This window comes from Mobula hypostoma, chromosome 9, assembly GCF_963921235.1.
Source record: "Mobula hypostoma chromosome 9, sMobHyp1.1, whole genome shotgun sequence".
In the NCBI taxonomy this organism is placed as follows: domain Eukaryota; kingdom Metazoa; phylum Chordata; class Chondrichthyes; order Myliobatiformes; family Myliobatidae; genus Mobula; species Mobula hypostoma.
Window position 1 is genome coordinate 45230980 of NC_086105.1, and position 22225 is coordinate 45253204.

Consider the following 22225-nt stretch of genomic DNA (forward strand, 5'->3'; position numbering starts at 1 on the left):
AATTGGGAAGTTGGTAGTGGATTTAAAATTCACTTCTTTGAGGGTTAAAAGTGGTATGGACAACGGCTATTACTTACTCATGGCTGCAGGTTTGCAATTGAGCTGCAAATAAATATTTAGATACGGAGGAGCGTTCTGATTTGGGCATCACCAATTGATTAAACTGCCTTTCTTTGGAGTGCCAGTGGCACCAATGTAACTGATAGTCCACTGTATTTTTGTAATACTGTCATTACACTAGAGTGTCTGACTGAGCTCCCTTCCTTCTTTTCGCCCCAAAAGAAAATTCAGAGAACTCTTATCAGTACAATTAACATCAGGCACAAGTGTTTTCAAATGCCTTCCAGATTTAATGGCTTGTCCCACACTCAGAACAAATCTATTAAAGATTGCACATTATTCCATTCTTGAAACTGTCACTGCAGTTTCCAATAAGATCTCGTGCCTAGTTAACACACAGTGCACACCTGCACTAAAGAAAGTCAGATTTGTGTTTCCCCCGGTTATGAAGAGGTAACACCACAACAAATATTGCAGTTCATGAACTTCACCTTCTCCAAAGTATTCAGCTGCACAGACTTTTAATCCTCTTCTTGAAGAAGCTGCATTATAGTTTTCAGTATGTGTACACATTATGGTATAAGTGGTTTGTATAAACAAACAATGAAAGCTTCTTGTCAAAAGTAACAAAGGAACATCAGCAGCTTATTGAGTATACTTCACAAGTTTGCCATTTGGCTTTCTCATGACATTTCTCAGACTGAAGATTGTCTTGATAACTCATGCCCTTTACATTTATTCGACAGGAAACATTGCCGACTTACCCAGTAGTAAAAGAGATTTATGGACTCACGATGCTTTGTCAAAGTGAGGTAAGTGCCATGTGCAAAATTCCAACCCATGGGAATAATAAAGAAAAAATATTCCTTTTATAAGGCTAGTTTGTCTCTGCAGTTTCCATTCTTAACACTTGAGGCCAATGAGTTAGTAACTGAATAACAACAGAATTCCCAGGGCACTTTCCCTCTGCAGGATTGTAGACACAATTACAAGCCATGTCAAAAATACACTCGACAACCTTACACTTGCAGGCTCAGGAGAACATCATTTGCTGCACCAATGTGAGGGTGAAGATGCCATCTCTTACCAAACACCTGAGCAACTTCACCCAATTTCATGGGATTAAAGACCTTTACTAAGAGCAGACGAAAGGAGTTTATCATATTAGTAGGTCAAAGTCGGGTCTCGGTTTCCCAATGAGATTGGATGATCATGTCAGACTTGACAACAGTCTTGAGTCACCCAACTCGAGCTGCAAGTCATGATGCAAGTACTGGCCAATACACCAGCAATTTAAACAAAATATCACTGTGTAATCCTAGTTTTAAAAACATACCACCTCATCTTGAGAACTAACATGAGAGCCTAATCATTATCACACTTGAAGTGTCCATTCTATTACAAGAAAATCCAGCACTATGAACAAGAGTGATTTCATGTTTTATATAATGTTGTTAAAGATGTAAAATAATCCAAGGTGCTTAACACTGAGCCATACATCAGGACAGGAAACCAAAAACTTCAACAAAGAATTAAGTTCTAAGGAACTTTTTTAAAAGATAGGGTCAATTTAAATACAGGAAGTGATGGGGGAAGGGGGGGGTAACAATCCAGTCATAGGTTCAATATTTGTGACAACAATGGTGGTCAAATCTATAGACAATACTTCAGCTGGGATTGGAGGACAGCAACAATCATCAAAATTGGAAGGATTGACAAAGTTACACAGTGAGGATGAATGTCAAGCTGTTGTTGGACCAATATGGGAGAACGGATACAATGCTGATGGGCTGAGGCATTGGTCTGAATTGGAGTACTGACAGCAAGCAATTTAAGGCCAATCAAACTGAAAGGAAACTGAAATAACAGCTTCATTCATACTTCCAAGAAAGCCAATAGGATTTGACCAGTTCACTAACTGGCGGATAAACAACATCACAGGAGGTATGGCTGAGCCCTTACTGCCAAGCCAGCAATATTTTCATTTTCTTTGTTCCTTTTCACTCCAAAATACTTTTCAATGCAGTACAGTGCTTCCTTCCAGCAGCCCTCTCTGATTCAAGGACTGTTGCTGGTAGAGATGCAGGCAATGCTAGGTCAAATAAAGTAGTAGCAGCAGCAGCCGCCATGTTCTTGAGATGCCATCCGGGACAATGCAAAAAATACCAGGCCATAAAACACCAAAGCAGCCCAACATGCCTAACTTAAGATTAGGATGAAATTATTCAGATAGCACTTGAACTATGAAGTAGCCTGTGTTTTATCATGCCTGTGTTTTACCTAAACACAGTAATGCAGGTGCAAGTTCAAGCACCCACCTGCATTCATTACAGTTTTCTCAGCTTGTCTTGTTCTGATCCAGAGATTTTTATGTATGAATGTACATAACTAGTACTCTCTTTAAAATTGTATTGTTTAGATTGAAGTGATTTTCCTCAGTCTTCCTTTTCAAATGAATGATTTCACTCGTCTCTGCACGAGATCTCATTTGCTGCCCGCTGGTATATTTCAAGCAAAGTCTGTTATGAATTTCCACATTCCCAAATTTTACACCATCCGCAAACTTTGAAATTATGCCCCTTATACTCCACTCTAGCTCATGAATAGACATCAAAGAAAGAGGAACGGTCCCAATTCTAGTCCCAGTGGGATGCCATTATAAACCCTCTTTGCCAGCAACATCTGGTTAGGTTGCACTGTTACACCCATGGTGGAGATAAAAAGCAGCCATAAACAAAACTGAAAGAACTGCTCAAAAACTCTGCCGACATTATAAAAAGATTTCCTTATGTGTGACTATTGCTTGGCAAGCAAGTTAACGCTGGCATGCAAACAAAGAGCTGTATAGAGAATGGAAAGCCAGTGGTTTTCTTGCACCAAAGCAGTTTCCTTTTCTATAACTTATGTTTGCTTTGAAAAGTCCATTTCTTTATGTCCTGACTTCTGCCAAGTTGGAATGCTATCCAGCAAGGTCCAGTCTGAGAGTTGCCATGGCAACGATACTACGTGACTGGCCCAAGCATGGTGTGGTCCCAGCTGTGGGGCTGCATTCATCACACCCAACCTGTACTGTGCACAACAAGAATTAGATCACCCTCCCCCTCAGTTCATTTCCCAAGTACACCTCTGGAGTTAGCTGCACAACTAAGGTCTGTTTCGTTCATGTTGCAATACGCCTTCTACTCTGGTCACAGCAAGAGTGTCTGTCTGTCCATGTTTACCTGTACAATCCGATCTCCTTCCCTGATGCGCCCGTCTTTGGCAGCAATACTATTTGGGTCAACCTGCAAAGGTAAAATAATGATCGAGGTTAGGCTGTTGGGTGACTGATATCAAATTCTTCAGTAACTACATATTGCTAAAAGCAGAGAAATAGAATTCAGTGTTGATCAACCATGATTTAGTTGAATAGCAAAAGTTCGCTTTCGGTCCACAGACGACTTCACTATATCTTGACTATATCTCAAGGAATCAATTTCATTTTCCCAGTTAGCCTAGTCTCATCAAGTTTGCTCTGATGATAATAGTTTATGCACTAGAGCCTCGCATGTTCTCTAACCCCGGTGTCCTCTTCACCATAATGGAAACATCTCATCTCCACTTCCTGCACTTTTGCTTTCACTGATCCCTCCTTCCTCCTGGAGCAGCCTCATCTTGCAGCTCACCAACTTCTAAATTCATAGACACATCCGACCTGATTCCACAACTGGACATACCTTCTAATACTCTTGTATTCGGTATTCCAAAGGCCTGGTCTCTCTTGGATGCTCTGGTTCAATCTTCCATCTCTACCAGTGCCCACTCCCCTTCTCACATGCAATACCAGTCCTTTTACCTCTTCTTATCTCACTATCCAGGGAGTCCTTCTGGGTGAAGCAACAGTTCCCGTGCACTTCATCCAGTCTAACATTGTACATTCAGTGCTCATGATGTGGTTTTCCCTAACGCTAGAGAAACCAAATGCAGATTGAGTGAGCATATTGAAGACCACCTCCGTTCACTACACAGCAATGCTCTTGCCACTTTGCTTCTTCATCCTACTCTTTCTTTGGGCACCTACACTATTCCAACACGAGCTTGTGGCTTTAAAGCCTCTGGATTTAGCACTGAGTTCTACAATCTCAGTGCTCTAACAACCAGCATTTCTCATTCCTGACATTCAGAGCTCTTCCCCCTCTTCTTCTGGTAGTTCAGAGATTGCTCCCCCACTTCCATCTCTTCAAGATCTCCATTGAAATTCTTCCCGTCTCACCTTAAACAAATGTTCTCTAATTTTAGATTCTCCTACTCTGGACAGGAAAAAAGAAACAGACTGACTATCTATTCTGTCAATCTCCCTCTTAATTTTAATGTAATATCACCCTCTGTTGCCTTTGCTGCAGGAAAACAATCCCAGTTTATACAATCTCTCTTTATAATTCAAGCCCTCCAGTCCAGACAACGTTGCAATGAATCCTTTCTGCAGCCTATCAAGCTTAATCAGATCCTTCCTATAGCAAGGTGACCAGAACTGCACGTAATATTCCAAATGCAGTCTAACCATTTATGTCATTTCAACTCCTACGTCTTTTCTCTGTGACTTAAATCTTGCTATTTTTTCCCAATCAACAACACGAGAAACATACTTTCCCTACACTGCTGAGTATTTCAAGCAGCTTCCACTTTACTTCAGGTTTCCAGTACCTGTGGTATTTTTTCAGCGTTAACCACATTTGAGAAGAGGCAGGTTTGGGAGTTAGGAAGGGAGTTTTTGAGATTTCTGTTCCCAGAAGGTAATGCGGGCCGTTCACTTGTGCCTTTATAGCCAGTTGATAATTAGCATTGGCCGATGGTAGACAAAATACAGGAAATGGTATCTCAGCTGCCACTGTCTTCCTTTGTAATCTGATGGTCATGGTCCCGTAGTCCGAATAATGCTGGACTACCCCAAAATTTTTATGTATTTGTGCACAGTTATGACTATGGCAAGATCCACAGAAATAGAACATTTCTTCAAAACAAAACTGTATGAAATCTGCAGCTAGCTGAGTTGATCAGGCTTCAGCTACTGGAAAAGCAGTTTGATGGCAGATATCTTAAAGGTAAGTGCTGTTCAAAAAGAAAAGTTGCTGAGCACTGGAGGACCTGCAGTCTAAACATGCTTCTAAATGTCACTTATTGATTGAGAAAGGACCAAGCACCAAAGATACCATTTAATTTCCATACTTTGGCATTTATAACCCGGGGTTGGAGACTAATAAAAAGATTTGTTCTCTGAGACTACAGAGGCTTAATCAAAGCATTCCCCCAATTTATACTATGCTGTAGTTACTGTGGCTGCTACTTCTCAACCAGCAGCAGACAATTTCAAATTTGTTGATGTTCAATCACAGCAGCCAAACACTCCACAGAATTGAGGGAAGGAAAACTTATACTTTTTTTTAACTGCCATATGAGATAAGCAACAAATAGGAATTTTAAGAAGGGGCCATTGTTTAGATGATCAGATGATCTGTGGCATTCATGATTAATAGGTGCTCCTGTCTAATACTAGTTCTTGTTATTGTCTGCTGCCAAATTTGGAATACAAATTATACTCTATCAAAGTCAACATCGTGCAGAGCTGAATGATGACCCTGTAACTGAGGGACACCTCTATCCATCACCTTTGGCATGATTGCTATCTTCAGCTATTCATTTCTCTCATTTTACTGTTGGATTCTTGCCTAAACCACTATAACTCTGTAATGGAGACCCTTTTTTTAATCTCATTTATGATTACTTTTTGATAACCTATTGCCAAACACTCTTCACAGTTTTGTTTCCTAATGACTGTAATCTTTGAATTCTACCTTCACAACATTAAGAGACTTCCTTTTCTTCAAGGGACCAGTCAAATAGGTTCATGCTTTCAATCCACACAATCTCACAACCTTATCAAAATAACTTGTGCTATCTCAGGACCTGCTTTAGGGTAAGAGCATCTCTATTGCTGCCTGAAAGCAATGAAAGAGAACCTTCCTTTTAACCTCAGAATCATAACAAAAAAGGGAAGCCCTTGACAATATGATCCCTGTAACTTCTCAACATAGATGTGGCTTATCAGTGTGGAAGGACTGCATCACAAAAGGCGACCTTGAGAATCTTGGGTATATCTAATACTATACCTGTTCATTACACTGTGTCCAGCCTATAATATTTCCTCAATCAATTTTACTGTATTATTGTCCTGGACTAACACAGTTGTTACTCAAAGAGAGTTTTGTATAAGATTTTTATCGTGTGATTCTTTTTCCCTCTGACAATGCTCAGTAATTAAGATCTGCTATTGAAACACTTGCTTAAGGAAAACAGGCTGCAATAATCATATTACTGTGGCAATGCAATTTACCACAGCAATTAGAAGTGACAGTGCTTGGCACACTGCCAATCCACAAGTCAGGGCCATTAAAGATCATTGTTGGCTCGTGTCTTTCCACAGTAACTTACCTCACTGACATAGATCCCACTATCGTCTTCGTCATCGTCGGTTCTGTAGCAGACTGTTAGGCCCAACTTATCCTGGCTGTTGATGCGGCACAGTTCAACCTCCTGAAGGAACACAAGTGCATAGCCCCAAACAGTTAACTCTATTTCTTTTGATTGCCTGCAGTTTCCTCATCCAAAACACTGCAAATTTGGCAAGATATGTTACACTCCACCACACCCAAAATTCAATGAAAATCAAACTTCATTCTCATTGTGTAGATGACCAATTTCGAATATGAAATCCTCTGATATGTCAACAATAATTTTTGCTTGAATTAACTGGTGCTAGCTGGTCCTGTTGGAGAAGTACTTCTGCTGAACAGTGGTGTTTCAGGGCATCATTTGGTAAACTATAATTTTAGCTTGAGAGGGGAGATCTACAATTACACTGGAAATACCCAATATACGAACAGAATCAGTTTGGCAATTGTGAAAGAGGGAGGCATTTTCAGGAGAAATCGAAAAAAATCTCTTTCAATGCTAAAACTTTACTGAATGTATGATCAAACAATAGAACATTGTAAATGTACTGCAAATGTCAGATTGTAAGCATGTGCAAGATATTGTACGAGCAGAAAACACTACTCATGAAGGTAATGAATAAAATCATAGAAAGAATTGAAGGTGAGGAAGGATAGTGATTCCATCTAAAACACAATGGGGCTTCTGCACCCTCGCACACCAGAATCTTCTGTAAAGCAATAAGGCAATTGTTTATTCCTTTGTCAGACATGCAGAGTGAAGCTTCCCACCTGGCCCATTAGAACAAACAGTAAAGCAGTGGGAAATCCAGTCCAGCAGGCACTTGCTCAAGAATCAGTTTTATTTATAACACAGAGGGAGAAACAAGACGTTAGGTTTCCCAGTTTGTCTATGTTACGAATACAGGAGGAAGGTCATGATGCGAATCGGACTCTGCAAAGGGACATAGATGAATTGAGTGGCTGGGTGGAAACCTGGTATATAGAATTTAACATGCTTAAGTGTGAGATCATACACTTTAGTAAGAGGAATCAAAAGGCAGATAATTATGTAAATTGAGAGAAACTGTGAACGAGTGAAGTTCAGAAGGATCCAGATGTACAAGTGCATGCATCACATGTTAGCAGGCAGGTCCAACAAGTGGTTAAAAAGGCAAATAGTATTTTGCTCTTTGTTCTGAACCCATTACACTTTAAGAATAGGATGGTTTTGTTACAGTTCTGTAGAGTGTTGGTAGGGCCAGATCTGGAATATTGTGCATAGTTCTGGTCCCTTTACCTAAAAAAGGGACGTAGTTGCATTGGAGATAGTCCAAAGCAGATTCACCAGGCTAATCCTGAGATCTGATGGTTGTCTTATAACGACAGGCTAGTCAGTTTGGGTCTGTATACCATGGAGTTTAGAAAAAAATGAGCAGTGAACTTATTCAAATAGGTAAGATCTAGACTGGCTTGTTGAGTGGAGTCGCAACAAACTTGGACTCCATATCAGTAAGACCGAGGAATTCATTGTGGATTTGGGGAAGGAGGAGTGGGAGAACACACATCAGTCCTCACTGAGGGGTCAGCAGTGGAATGGGTGAGCAGCTTCAAGATCCTGGATGTCTACATCTCAGAGGATCTATAGATGCAGTCGTAAGAAGAAGGCATGCCAGTGGCTATGCTTCATTTGGAGTCTGAGGAAATTCGGTATGTTACCAAAATTTTACAGATGTACCACGGAGGCCATTCTGAGTGGCTGCATCGCCGGGTGGTACGAAGGTTCCAATGCAGAGGACTGAAAAAGCTACAGAGGGTTGTAGACTCAGCCTGTTCCATCGTGGGCACGAACCTCCCCACCATCAAGGAAGTCTTTAAAAAGCGGCACTTCAAGAAGGCAGCAGCTATCATGGGGACTGTTATTATCCAAAACATCCCCTCTTCTCATTACTATCATCAGGGAGGAGGTGCAGGAGTCTGAAGATGCACTCTCATTGTTTTAGAAAAAGCTTCTTCCTCCCTGCCTTAGGTTTCTGAATGGTCCATGAACACGACTTCACTATTTTACTCTCTTTGTGTACTACTTACTTCTATGTATATTTCTTATGTATAATTCTTCTGTAATTTATAGTTACTTCTTATGTATTGCACTGTACTGCTGCCACAAAACAAGTTTCACAACATATGTCAGTGATAGCAACCTGATTCTGATCTTAAGGAGGGATGATTATGAAGATGTTTTCGCTGCTGGGTGAGTTACAATCAAGGGCCATGGGTGTTCTTGGATTATCTGAGATTCTGACAGGGCTTGACAGGTTGGGTGATAGAGAAAGCTTCCCCTGGAGGAACAGGGAAACAGTTGCAGGAAAAGGGACTGTAACCTCAGAGAAGATACCTCTGCAAATCCTCTAACCCAGGCGGATGTGGAGATGGAGTCACTGAATGATTCCAGATAGAAATTAATAGGTATTAAACCACAAGTGAGCTAAGAGATATGGAAAAGCAATGATGAGGAAAAGACTGGATCAACATGAAATTACCGAATAGCAAAACAGGTTTGAGGGACCAACTGTCCCACACCTGCTCCTTTTATATATGTGTGCCAGACTTGAGTGTGATCCAGCTCATTAATTGTGCAATGAATGATAGCACAAGCCTCTGGTCTCACATCCCACCCCACCCCACTGGATAGAAAGTACAATCATGGAGTCTGGTCTCAGACTCTGAAGTTGCCATGGCGAATTCCCGTGGATACGAGAGGCGAACCAGGTGAACCACTGGTGGCATGGAACAGTGAGACGCAGAGGCCAGTTGCTAGCTCACCCCTACAGACAGCACGCACTCCGTCTATGGTTGGCAGTCACTTGGTCACGTGCCAGTCCTTAAACAGTTCACTTTCAATAGCAGAGTTCTTTCTCATATTGACACTCTCCAGCCCAACTACCTATGTTACCCATACTAAAACAAGTTTATTAGAGTATAGTCATAGAGTTGAACCGCATGGCAACAGGCCCTTTGGCTCAACTCGTCCATGCCAACTGTGTTGCCCCACAAGCCAGTCCCATTCATCAGCATTTAGTCCACAACCCTCTCCTATCAATGTGCTCATCTAGATGACCTTTAGGTGTTGTTAATGTGCTGCCTCAACCATCATTTCAGACAGATCATTTCAAATGCACATTGCCCTTTGTGTGAAGAAGCTGCCTCTGATGTTCCTATTAAATCTCCTGGCTCGGATCATAAATTTATTCCCTCTTGTTTTTATCATATCCTCCCAGGGAAAAAGACTTCATCTTGCCTACCTTATGATCTTATTATCTGTATTAAGTTATTCCTCAATTTCATAGATTCTAGTCCTACTCCTGGTGGACACCACCTCTCCTTGTGATTCAGCCCCTCAAATCTGGGTAAATATCTTATGCACTCTTCGTAGTTTAATAACATCTTCCCTCTGACAGGAGACAAAAACTGTTCGCTCCAGAAAATGGTCTCACCAATGTCTTACATAATGGCAAAATAACTTCCCAACTCCAGTACTCAATGCCCTGACTGATGAAGGCTAGTGTGTCAAATGCCTCTCGACACCTCTTTCCATTAACTATGCACTTGCACTCCTTGATCCCGCTTTTCCATTACACTGGGTATGAAACCAGAAACAGAATACAGAATGCTCCATCTTGAAACTTGCATTCAACTGAGTTAGGCTAATTCAATAGTCTTAAACTGTTTTCAGATTAATATCATGGTCTGCTGTTATACCTCATGACCAGTCAGATAATGGTGCTAAGTTGACAAAATTTTTAATGCCATAGTTTCAAAGAATGAAAGAACAGACTGGATTACTCAGACTCTGAAGCCTGTTCCAAATGGAATTGTTTTTTCAGCACATCCACTCTGGTAATAACACTTTTCCTCTTAACTAGAAACAAAAACTGTTCACAATACTGCAGCTCCATTTACCTGTCCCTTTGCCATGGAATGCATGTGGTTCATTTTGCTCACCTTATAGAGAACCGAGCATCATTGTCAAAATGGATCGCACCTCCACCTACTGCACACAAAGACCTCCCTACAAAAGGGCCAGGCTTGCCTTCAGAGAATGAACCTTAAGCTTTAGCCTTCCTAGTATCAGGATGGATCTTGTACAAGGAAGTTTGAACATAGAACATAGAAATCTACAGCATATTACTGGTTCTTTAGCCCCCAATATTGTGCCGACCATGTAACCTACCCTAGAAACTGCCTAGAATTTCCCTAGCACATAGCTCTCTATTTTTCTAAGCTCTATGTACCTATCTAAGAGGTTCTTAAAAGATTCTATTGTATCCAATGTTCATGAAAGCCACATTTTGAAGCATATCTGCCAGTCACCCATCAGCGATTTTGGCTCAGTTTCTTCTCTCTACATTTGTCTGGCCAGCATGCACCAGAGCCCAGTTGTTAACAACATACAACACCAAGAAGACGACCATGCTTCTAACAGCCACATTCACCCTGTAGGTCTTACTCTATCAGAGAAAGTATCCTTGTTCTAGTTCTGATTCTCTTTCTCAGTTCTGTTGAAAGGTCGCAGACCTGCGATGTTTAACTGTTTCACCCTTCACAGAAGCTGCCTGACCTGCTGAGTATTTCCAGCATTTACTATTTTTATTTCAAAATGTCAACATCTTGAATTGGTGGCCCTTCACAACCTTTCACCCCCATTATGAAGGTAATAGCTTGTTCAGTCCCTGAATCAACTCAGAGGAACATGAGACGCAGGATTATGAATCTCATGTGGAAGAGAGGGTGAGAGGAAAGGGGGAGAGAGGAAAGAAAGATGAGGGAAAAGTGGGGTGAGGAAAAGGGAGGTGAGGGGAAGGGGTGTGAGGAAAGGGGGTGAGGAGAGGGGGAGGGGAGCAGAGAGAGAGAAGAGTGGGAGAGGGGAGAGGGAGGGAGAGAGGGAGGAGGGGAAAGGGAGAGAGGGAGGGGGAGAGAGGGGGATGGTGAGAGGCAAGAGGGGGGATGGGGAGGGGGAAAGGGGAGAGAGGAAAGAGGGGAGATGGGGAGAGGGAAAGGAGAGGGGGAGAAAGAGAGGGGAGAAGAAAGGGGGAGAAGAGAGGGGGAGAAGAAAGGGGGACAAGAGGGAGGGGAGGGGAAGGTGGAGGTGAACAAAGGGAGTGAGAGAGAGGGAGAAAGATGCAGGCTTGAGGACAGCTTTTATCGTGCTGTTATAAGACTATGAATGATCCTTTACTATAATAAGATAGACTTTTGACCCCCTCAATCAATCTTGTTTTGGCCTTGCACCTTATTGTCTGCTTGCATTGCACTTTTGCAACTGTAACGCTTTACTCTGCATTCTGCTATTGTTTTCTCTTGTAGTGCCTCAATGTGCAGATGTGATGAAAAGATAAAACAAAGAACATTACGACACAGTACCAGCTCTTCAGCCCATGATGTTGTGCCAAACTTTTAACTAAGATAAATCTAGTCCTTCTGTCCTTCATAACCCTCCATTTTGATTTATTTAATTGGCATGCAAAACAAAGTTTTTCCACTGCACCTTAGTACGTGTAATAATGATAAGCCAATTTACCAGAATTATACCATGATTCATCAAAATAAGGCAGAACAAAAACTGTCAAGATTAAAGAAAATCTGCAAGCTGCTTTCCAATGGTACCAACATGGTATTTTGCACCTCACATTTTGCTGCTTTTTTCAAGGCATTGTTGTTAGATATTTTGACTAATTTTCAAACTCAAACAGCATAATCACCTGATTGAAAATCTTACAGTTTATCCAAGTAGAAAGGACTGAGCAACAAGTTGCATCTAAATTGTGGCCTCAACCCTTCCCACTGGAACATTAAAGAGGAAGGGAATCCTGGACAGTGGTTTCTGTCAGTTAGTCAGTCACTCACTCACATGAGTTGCCCCCAATCACAGGGACTGTGTGCTTCAAACAATGATGGATGCATCCAGGATCATAATTAACGCTGGCCTTTCTCTTCCAATTACGTAGGCTGCGATATGACAGAGAGCTAATCTGGAAATAACTAAGCCATTACAGTCCGTAGAGTGACAAAACAAATTTGAATATAAATCAGCTCCGAGCAGAAATGTTCATTTAATTTGACATGTTGAAGATTGTGTTGACGTGCAAAATGGCAAATAAAGTACAAAATTGCACATTGCCGCTGAACGGCTCGAGCCAAGAACTGACATTATAAAGGGAAAAGCTCCTCTTTATAACTAGGCTTACAAAGTCGTTACACATCAGACAATGGACATCATCCCCTGCAATTAGTGCAGGAGGATGAACGAGAAATGGACAAAGGTTGGAGGCTGGGGATAAAGGAACTGAGACACAGGGAGGAGGATGGATGGTAGTAAAACAAAAAAGGAGGGAGAATCAGCAGAGGAGAAATGGAAAGAAGGTAAAGGAGGAGAAAGCAGAAGAATTAAAGGCAGGCTATGAAAGTAGAAAAATTGAAAGGAAAGTGAATATGAAATGAAATGGAAAAGAAAAAGATGAGGAAAAAAAAGGGAGCAATGTAACAAAAAGAAAGAAGAAAAAAGGCCATGCTAAAACAAAACAAAGTGAAAGAAAAGTGAAATGTGAAACCCACAGGAATATCTCTGAAATAGGCAGAGGGGTAATGGAATGCCACTGTACACACGCACAGTTGCAGAGTTTCCCTTCATTCTGTGGGACACACAAAGAAATCTGCCGGCCCCAACCAACTCCATTTTCATTTCCCTTTGCTTGGCCAAAATATGCCAGGCATTTCTGACTCTTAAATATTTTCCACACAGGTCCTGAAAGGAAATAAATCTGGGGAACTCTTGACATACTTGTTTGTGCTTCCTGTCTGTCACTCACCTCCTTTTCTCCCCCCCAGCTGGTGACACGCATGCTACTGAGGGGTGAGAAGCAGCTAAGTAAATTGGGAAATTCATTACCAGTGACAGCTATGGATGACAACTGTCACAGGTGCATTCAATGTCAGCATTTTGCAGAGAGCGATTGTAAACACAGGCATAATTTACGGAGCATAAACATTCCAACAACACAATGCATCGCTTTTTCCAGCTGCTTTGCACAATTAACCAGAGAAGGCTGTGTTTTTGGCTCTGATATATGGAGCTGGCAAATTAACATATTTTTAATTCGCTCCTTTTATTTGTGCAAAGCAGATCATCAGCAATTAATTCATCTGATTCCTCTAATCTTCACATAGCACCAGGGTATGCTGATAACAAGCTGAGCCTATTCATTAGGAAGCTTGCTTACCTCTTGTGTGAACAAGCACAAAGGTTGGAAGAATAAATTAAACCAATAAACAATAATAGCAGTTTTATTTCTAATTTCAGAAAATAAATCGGATTTCTTGGCACTAATGAAAAAGGACATTCATTCGCAAAATAAAAGCCTTGATTACAGAAGCTTTGCCAATACTTGCTCTCATGACAGCTTGATTGTCCGTAAGACAATATTTCCCTCCCTTTTGCTCTGAACTGCCTCTCATAGCATCCTCTCATTTCTATCTCCCTCTATTGATACCATTGTGCTCATTATTCCGAGTTTTTATGTTTCTTCAAACTTTCCACTGAATACACTTCTAGCGCTTATATTTTTACTGACTGAAAACAAAAATTGTTAGAAGGCAAAATTTGTCAAATAATATCCTTCTGTCAAAGCGTCTCTATAATACAGAAAGTGAAAACCATGAAAGTTTAAAGCCCTTTTTGAAAAGAGTTTTACTGTATTTATATTTTGTCAAGTCTACTTTAGGATGTGTGCACTGCTCTGAAGTGCATTAAGTTTAATTTTGCCTTCAACATTCAGTCTTAGAACAGCTCACAAAGCAGACTCCTCCGCATGTTTCTATTTGCAAGGACTGATTCCCACTCGTCTCCGCACTTTCCCCACACGCTACTTGACAAAACTATCACTTAAGGCTGTGGGTGAGGAAAACTTATTCTTTGACCTTTTTAGAGGTGGCCTATCCATCGGGGCGTAGAATGATTCACAATTTTATAAGATTGTTGAGAATAGTTGCAAATGTAATTTTTCCATCAAGAAAAATGGTTTAATAGTTATGACTTTCCTGGAGAATGGACAGTACCTCAGTGATTTTCTCTTCCTCCTTCAAGATGTCGGTGTCCTTTTTTGGATACAGAACATGGAACAGTACAGTACAGGCCCTTTGGCCCAATACATTGTGCCTACCATTTAACCTACCTGAAGATCAATCTAACCCTTCTGCATAACTCTCAATTTTTCTTTCATCCATATGCCCATCAAAGAGTCTCTTAAATGTCTTTAATGTACCTGCCTCTACCACCACTCCTGGCAATACATTCCATGCACTTACCACTCACTGTGTTAAAAAAAAACTCCCGCTGACATTCCCTGCTATACTTTCCTCCAATCTCTTTGGAAGTAGGTCCTCTCCTATTAGCCATTGCCGCCCTGGGGAAAAAAGGAATGGGCAGTCCACTCCATTATGCGTCTTATTACCTTAAGAACCTCTATCAATTCTCCTCTCGTCTTCCTTCACTCCAAAGAGAAAATCCTTAGAAGCATAGAAACATAGAATACTACAGCACAGTACAGGTCCTTCGGCCCACAATGTTGTGCTGACCTTCAAACCCTGCCTCCCATATAACCCACTACCTTAAATTCCTCCATATACCTGTCTAGTAGTCTCTTAAACTTCACTAGTGTATCTGCCTCCACCACTGACTCAGGCACTGCATTCCACGCACCAACCACTCTCTGAGTAAAAAACCTTCCTCTAATATCCCCCTTGAACTTCCCACCCCTTACCTTAAAGCCATGTCCTCTTGTATTGAGCAGTGGTGCCCTGGGGAAAAGGCGCTGGCTATCCACTCTATCTATTCCTCTTATTATCTTGTACACCTCTATCGTGTCTCCTCTCATCCTCCTTCTCTCCAAAGAGTAAAGCCCTAGCTCCCTTAATCTCTGATCATAATGCATACTCTCTTAACCAGGCAGCATCCTGGTAAATCTCCTCTGTACCCTTTCCAATGCTTCCACATCCTTCCTAGAGAGAGGCGACCAGAACTGGACACAGTACTCCAAGTGTAGCTCACACAATGTTTCCTCATAAGATATGTTCTTTAATAAAGGCAACATTGTGGTGAGTGTCCTCTGCACCTTATCCAAAGCTTCCACATCTTTCCTGTAATGAGGTGACCAGAACTGAACACAATACTCCAGGTATGATCTAACAAGTTTTATAGAGCTGAAACATTACCTTGTGGCTTTTGAACTCAATCTCCTGACTAACAAGGCCAACACACCAAACATCTTCTTAAACGTCCTATCAACTTGTGCAGCAACTATGAGGTATCTATTGGCTTGGACCCCAAGATCCCTCTGTTCCTCCACACTACTAAGAATCCTGCCATTAACTTTGTACCCTGCCATAAAGTTCAGCTTTTCATGTGTATCACTTCACACTTTACTGGATTGAACTCCATCTAGCATTTGTTAGTCCAGTTTAGCATCTTATCAATGTCCCATTGTAACCTATGACAACCTTCAACACTGTCCACTACACTACCAACCTTTGTGTTATCTGCAAACTTACGAGCCCACCCTTCAACAACTTCTTCTGATTCATACAGAAAAATAACAAAGAGCATAGGTCCCAGGAAAGATCCCTGCAGAACACCACTAAATACGGACCTCCAGGGTGAATCCACTCCATCTACTACTAACCTCTGTCTTCTGTGGACAATTCACGCATCTGGGTTTCCCTGGAGACCTTGCCTTCTGACTTTCTGAATAAGCCTACCATGGGGAACCTCATTAAATGCCTCATTAAAATCTATATGCACCATATTGTCTGCTCTACCTTCATCTATTTGTTTTACCACTTCCTTGAAAAAGTCAATCAGGTTCATAAAGCATGATTTGTCCATAGACAATAGACAATAGGTGCAGGAGTAGGCCATTCAGCCCTTCGAGCCAGCACCACCATTCACTGTGATCATGGCTGATCATCCACAATCAGTACCCTTTTCCTGCCTTCTCCCCGTATCCCTTCACTCCACTATCTTTAAGAGCTCTATCTAACTCTTTTTTGAAAGAATCCAGAGAATTGGCCTCCACTGCCTTCTAAGGCAAGAGCATTCCACAGAACCACAACCCTCTGTGTGAAAAAGTTTTTCCTCAGCTCCGTTCTAAATTGTCTACCCCTTATTCTTAAACTGTGGCCTCTAGTTCTACACTTCCCCCAACATCGGGAACACGTTTCCTGCCTCTAGCGTGTCCTCACAAAGCATGATAGCTATCCTAATCAACCTATGTTTCTCCGAATGTTTGTAAATCCTGTCTTTAAGAAACCTCTCCAATAGTTTGCCCACCACTGACGCAAGACTCACTGGTTTATAATTCACAGCATTATCCCTACTCTCTTTCTTGAACAGAGGAAAAGTATCTACCATCCTCCAATCTCCTGTGGTCAGTGAGGACACAAAGATCATCACCAAAGGCACAGCAATCTCTTCCCTCTCTTCTCGTATTAATCTGTGGTATATCCTATACGGTTCCAGGAACTTATCCATTTTAATGCTTTTGAATAGTTCCAACACTGCTTTTTTCATAGCCTTGACATGTTCCAGCACACTAGCCAATTCTATGCTGACCTCACATTTGTCCAGCTCTCTCTCAGTTGTGAATGCCGAAGCGAAGTATTCATTAAGGACCTACCCTACCTCCTCAGACTCCAGGGACATTTCCTTTTTTTTTATCCCTGATCAGTCCTCCTCTCACTCTAGTCATCTACCTGTTCTTTACATATGTGTAGCATGCTTTGGGGTTTTCACTAATCCTACTTGTCAAGACCTTCTCATGTCCCCTTCTAGCACTCCCAAGATCTTTCTGAAGACCTTCTTGGCTACCTTATAACCCTCAAGAGTCCTGTCCTTCTTCTTGACTAAATATTCCACCTCTCTTGTCAAACATGGATCCTTCCCTATCTCAATGGGACAAACCTCTCTGGATATCCATCCAGGTGCCCCCTAAACAATCTCAGAACATCTGCTCCCAATTTACACTCCCATTCTTGCTTAATAGCATCAAAATTAGCTCTCCCCTAATTAAATACATTCCCATAGTGTCTGATCTTATCCTTGTCCAGGGCTATGGTAAAGGTCAACCACCTGATACGCTCACCCACTGAAATATCTATCACCTGGCCAAGTTAATTGCCTGGCAGTAGATCTAGTGTGCCCTCTCCTCTAGTCAGCCTGTCCACGTAGTAGATCAGAAATCCTTCAGTAGAGCGGGCAACGGAGTAGAGGGAGTCAGCGTAACTCAACGGGGCTTCGGCGATAACGGGTCGAGGCAAGGTAAGTTACTTGTGAAGAATAGAAACAGGAAGTATTTCTGTGAGGCAGGTGTTCTGTACTGGGTGTCAGGTGTGGGATGTCCAGGAAACTCCCAGGCTCCCAGACGGCCACATCTGCGCCAGGTGCATCGAGCTGCAGCTCCTTAGGGACCAGGTTAGGGAAATGGAGATGCAGCTCAGTGACCTTCGTCTGGTCAGGGAAAGTGAGGAGGTGATAGAGAGGAGCTATAGGCAGGTAGTCACACTGGGGCCTTGGGTGACAGGTAAGTGGATAACAGTCAGGAGAGGGAAGGGAAGAGTCAGATACTAGAGAGTACCCCAGTGGCTGACCCCTTAACAATAAGTACTCCTGTTTAAGTACTGTTGGGGGGGGAACGGTCTACCTGGGGGAAGCAACAGCGGCTGCACCTCTGGCACAGAGTCTGGCCCTGTGGCTCAGAAGGATAGGGAAAGGAAGAGGACGGCAATAATGATAGGGGACTCTATAGTTAGAGGGTTAGACAGGCGATTCTGTGGACACAGGAAAGAAACACGGATGGTAGTTTGCCTCCCAGGTGCCAGGGTCCGGGATGTTTCTGATTGCGTCCGTGATATCCTGAAGTGGGAAGGTGAACACCCAGAGGTTGTGGTACATATTGGTACCAATGACATAGGCAGGAAAAGGGAGGAGATCCTAAAAACAGACTACAGGGAGTTGGAAAGGAAGCTGAGAACCAAGACCTCAAAGGTAGTAACCTTGGGATTACTGCCTGCATCACATGACAGTGAATATAGGAATAGAATGAGGTGGAGGATAAATGTGTGGCTGAGGGATTGGAGCAGGGGGCAGGGGTTCAGATTTCTGGATAATTAGGATCTCTTTTGGGGCAGGCGTGACCTGTACAAAAAGGATGGGTTGCATTTGAACCCGAAGGGGACCAATATCCTGGCAGGGAGGTTTGCTAAGGCTACTGGGGAGAGTTTAAACCAGAATTGCTGGGGAGGTGGGAACCGAACTGAAGAGGCGGTTAGCTCACAAATAGAGAAAGCTTGTAGGCAGTGTGAGAGGGTGGATAGGCAGTTGACAGAGAAGGGTTGCGCTCAGACTGATGGTTTGAGATGTGTCTATTTTAATGTAAAAAGCATCATGAACAAAGCAGTTGAGCTTAGAGCATGGATCAGTACCTGGAGCTATGATGTTGTGGCCATTACAAAAACTTGGATGGCTCAGGGGCAGGAATGGCTATTTAGAGTGCCAGGCTTTAGAACCCTGATGTTTCAGAAAGGACAGGGAGGGAGGCAAAAGAGGTGGGGGTGTGGCACTGCTGATCACTGTCACGGCTGCAGAAAAGGAGGAATTCATAGAGGGGTTTTCTATTGAGTCTCTGTGGGTGCAAGTTAGAAACAGGAAGGTGTCAATAACTCTACTGAGTGTTTTTTATAGACCATCCAATAGTAACAGGGACATTGAGGAGCAGATAGGGAGACAGATTCTGGAACGGTGCAGTAATAACAGGGTTGTCGTGATGGGAGATTTTAATTTCCCCAATATTGATTGGCATCTCCCTACAGCAAGAGTTTTAGATGGAGTGGAGTTTTTTTAGGTGTGTTCAGGAAGGTTTCCTGACACAATATGTAGATAAGCCTACAAGAGGAGGGGCTGTACTTGATCAGGTATTGGGAAATGAACCTAGTCAGGTGTCAGGTCTCTCAGTGGGAGAGCATTTTGAAGATAGTGATCACAATTCTACGTCCTTTACCACAGAGTTGGAGAGGGATAGGAGCAGACAAGTTAGAAAAGTGTTTAATTGGAGTAAGGGGAAATATGAAGCTCTCAGGCAGGAACTTGAAAGCATAAATTGGGAACAGATGTTCTCAGGGAAATGTACAGCAGAAATGTGGCAAATATCCAGGGGATATTTGCATGGCGTTCTGCACAAGTACGTTCCAATGAGACAGGGAAAGGATGGTAAGGTACAGGAACCGTGGTGTACAAAGGCAGTTGAAAATCTAATCAAGAAGAAAAGAAAAGCTTGTAAAAGGTTCAAAAAACTAGGTAATGATAAAGATCTAGAAAATTATAAAGCTAGCAGGAAGGAGCTTAAGAATGAAATCAGGAGAGCCAGAAGGGGCCATGAGAAGGATGGATAAGGAAAACCCCAAGGCATTCTACAAGTATGTGGAGAGCCAGAGGATAAGATGTGAGAGAATAGGACCAATCAAGTGCAACTGTGGAAAAGTGTGTATGGAACTGGAGGAGATAGCGGAGGGACTTAATGAATACTTTGCTTCAGTATTCACTACGGAAAAGGATCTTGGCAATTGTAGGGATGACTTACAGCAGATTGAAAAGCTTGATCATATAGACATTAAGAAAGATGATGTGCTGGAGTTTTGGAAAGCATCAATTTGGATAAGTCACTGGGACCAGACGAGATATACCCCAGGCTACTTTGGGAGGCGAGGGAGGAGATTGCTGATCCTCTGGCAATGATCTTTGCATCATCAATGGGGATAGGAGAGGTTCCAGAGGATTGGTGGGTTGCAGATGTTGTTCCCTTATTCAAGAAAAGGGGTAGAGATAGCCCAGGAAATTATAGTCCAGTGGTTGGTAAGTTGATGGAGAAGATCCTGAGTGGCAGGATTTATAAACATTTGGAGAGGCATAATATGATTAGGAATAGTCAGCATGGCTTTGTCAAAGGCAGGTCGTGCCTTACGAGCCTGATTGAATTTTTTGAGGATATGACTAAACACATTGATGAAGGTAGAGCAGTAGATGTAGAGTATATTGATTTCAGCAAGGCATTTGATAAGGTACCCTTGGATCCAATGCTAGGCTTATTGAAAATGTAAGGAGGCATGGGATCCAAGGGGACATTGCTTTGTGAATCCAGAACTGGCTTGCACACAGAATGCAAACTGTGGTTGTAGACGGGCCATATAGTGCATGGAGGTTGGTGACCAGTGGTGTGCCTCAGGGATCTGTTCTGGGACCTCTTCTTTTCGTAATATTCATAAATGACCTGGATGTGGATGAGGACCTGGAGGGTTAGTAAATTTGCTGATGACACAAAGGTTGGGGGTTTTGTGGATAGTGTGGAGGGCTGTCAGGGGTTACAGCCGGATGTTGAAAGGATACAAAACTGGGCTGAGAAGTGGCAGATGGAGTTCAACCCAGATAAGTGTGAGGTGGTTCATTTTGGTAGGTCAAATACGATGACAGAATACAGTATAAATGGTACGACTCTTGGCAGTGTGGAGGATCAGAGGGATCTTGGGGTCTGAGTCCATAGGACACACAAAATTGCTGCGGAAGTTGACTGTGTGGTTAAGAAAGCATAGTGTATTGGCCTTCATCAACCGTGGGATTGAGTTCAAGAGCCGAGAGGTAATGTAACAGCTGTATAGGACCCTGATCAGACCCCACTTGGAGTACTGTACTCAGTTCTGGTCACCTCACTACATGAAAGACGTGAAACTATAGAAAGGATGAAGAGAAGATCTACAAGGATATTGCCTGAATTGGGGAGCATGCCTGAGAATAGGTTGAGTAAACTCGGCCTTTACTCCTTGAAGCAACGTAGGATGAGAGGTGACCTGACAGAGGTGTATAAGATGATGAGAGGCATTGATCGTGTGGATAATCAGAGGCTTTTTCCCGGTGCTGAAATGGCTACCACGACAGGACACAGTTTTAAGGTGCATGGAAGAAGGTACAGAGGAGACGTCAGGGCTAAGTTTTTTACGTAGAGAGTGGTGAGGGCGTGGAATGGGCTGCCAGTGATGGTGGAGTTGGCGGATACAATAGGGTCTTTTAAGGGGTGATTGGATAGGTACATGGAGCTTAGAAAAATAGAGGGCTACAGGTAACCTGAGGTAATTTCTAAATTATGTACATGTTTGGCACAGCATTGTGGGCCAACAGGCCTGTACTGTGCTGTAGGTTTTCTGTTTCTATGTTTTAGATGATTCCTCCATAACCTCCTGTCCTTCTGAAGCTGTGATGCATCCCTGATTAGCAATGCCACCCCCCTATCTCTTTTATATCCCTCCCTGCACCTTTTGAAACATCTAAACTCCGGAACATCTCGCAAACAAAGAATATTCAAGAGACCATCTGTAATGAGTCAACTATAACAGCGACCATCTGATCAATTGGCTGAGGGTACCACACTCAATTCCATTTTTGTCTGAGAGCAGTGACCAGTGACCCCTTAACTGAAAGCCATTTTGTTTCATTCTTCACACATTTATGTCAGAAGTCAGCTAACCCATAAACATCACTCCGCGCTGCTCCATGTGGCTTGACTGTTTACTGGGTTAAAAGACTGAGTACAGAGATGCCTACA

General features: G+C 42.5%; 1 protein-coding gene across 4 annotated transcripts in view; it reads right to left on the reverse strand.

Moving 5' to 3' along the window:
• LOC134351696 (PDZ domain-containing RING finger protein 4-like) overlaps positions 1–22225 on the reverse strand; it is a 469835-nt gene that overhangs the window by 18067 nt on the left and 429543 nt on the right. For all 4 annotated transcript variants that reach the window (XM_063058212.1, XM_063058211.1, XM_063058213.1 and 1 more), the window contains 2 exons: positions 6529–6630; positions 3282–3344 (listed from right to left, as the gene is read on the reverse strand). In XM_063058212.1, the coding sequence (XP_062914282.1) occupies positions 3282–3344; positions 6529–6630 (165 nt within the window). The remainder of the gene's footprint in view (positions 1–3281; positions 3345–6528; positions 6631–22225) is intronic.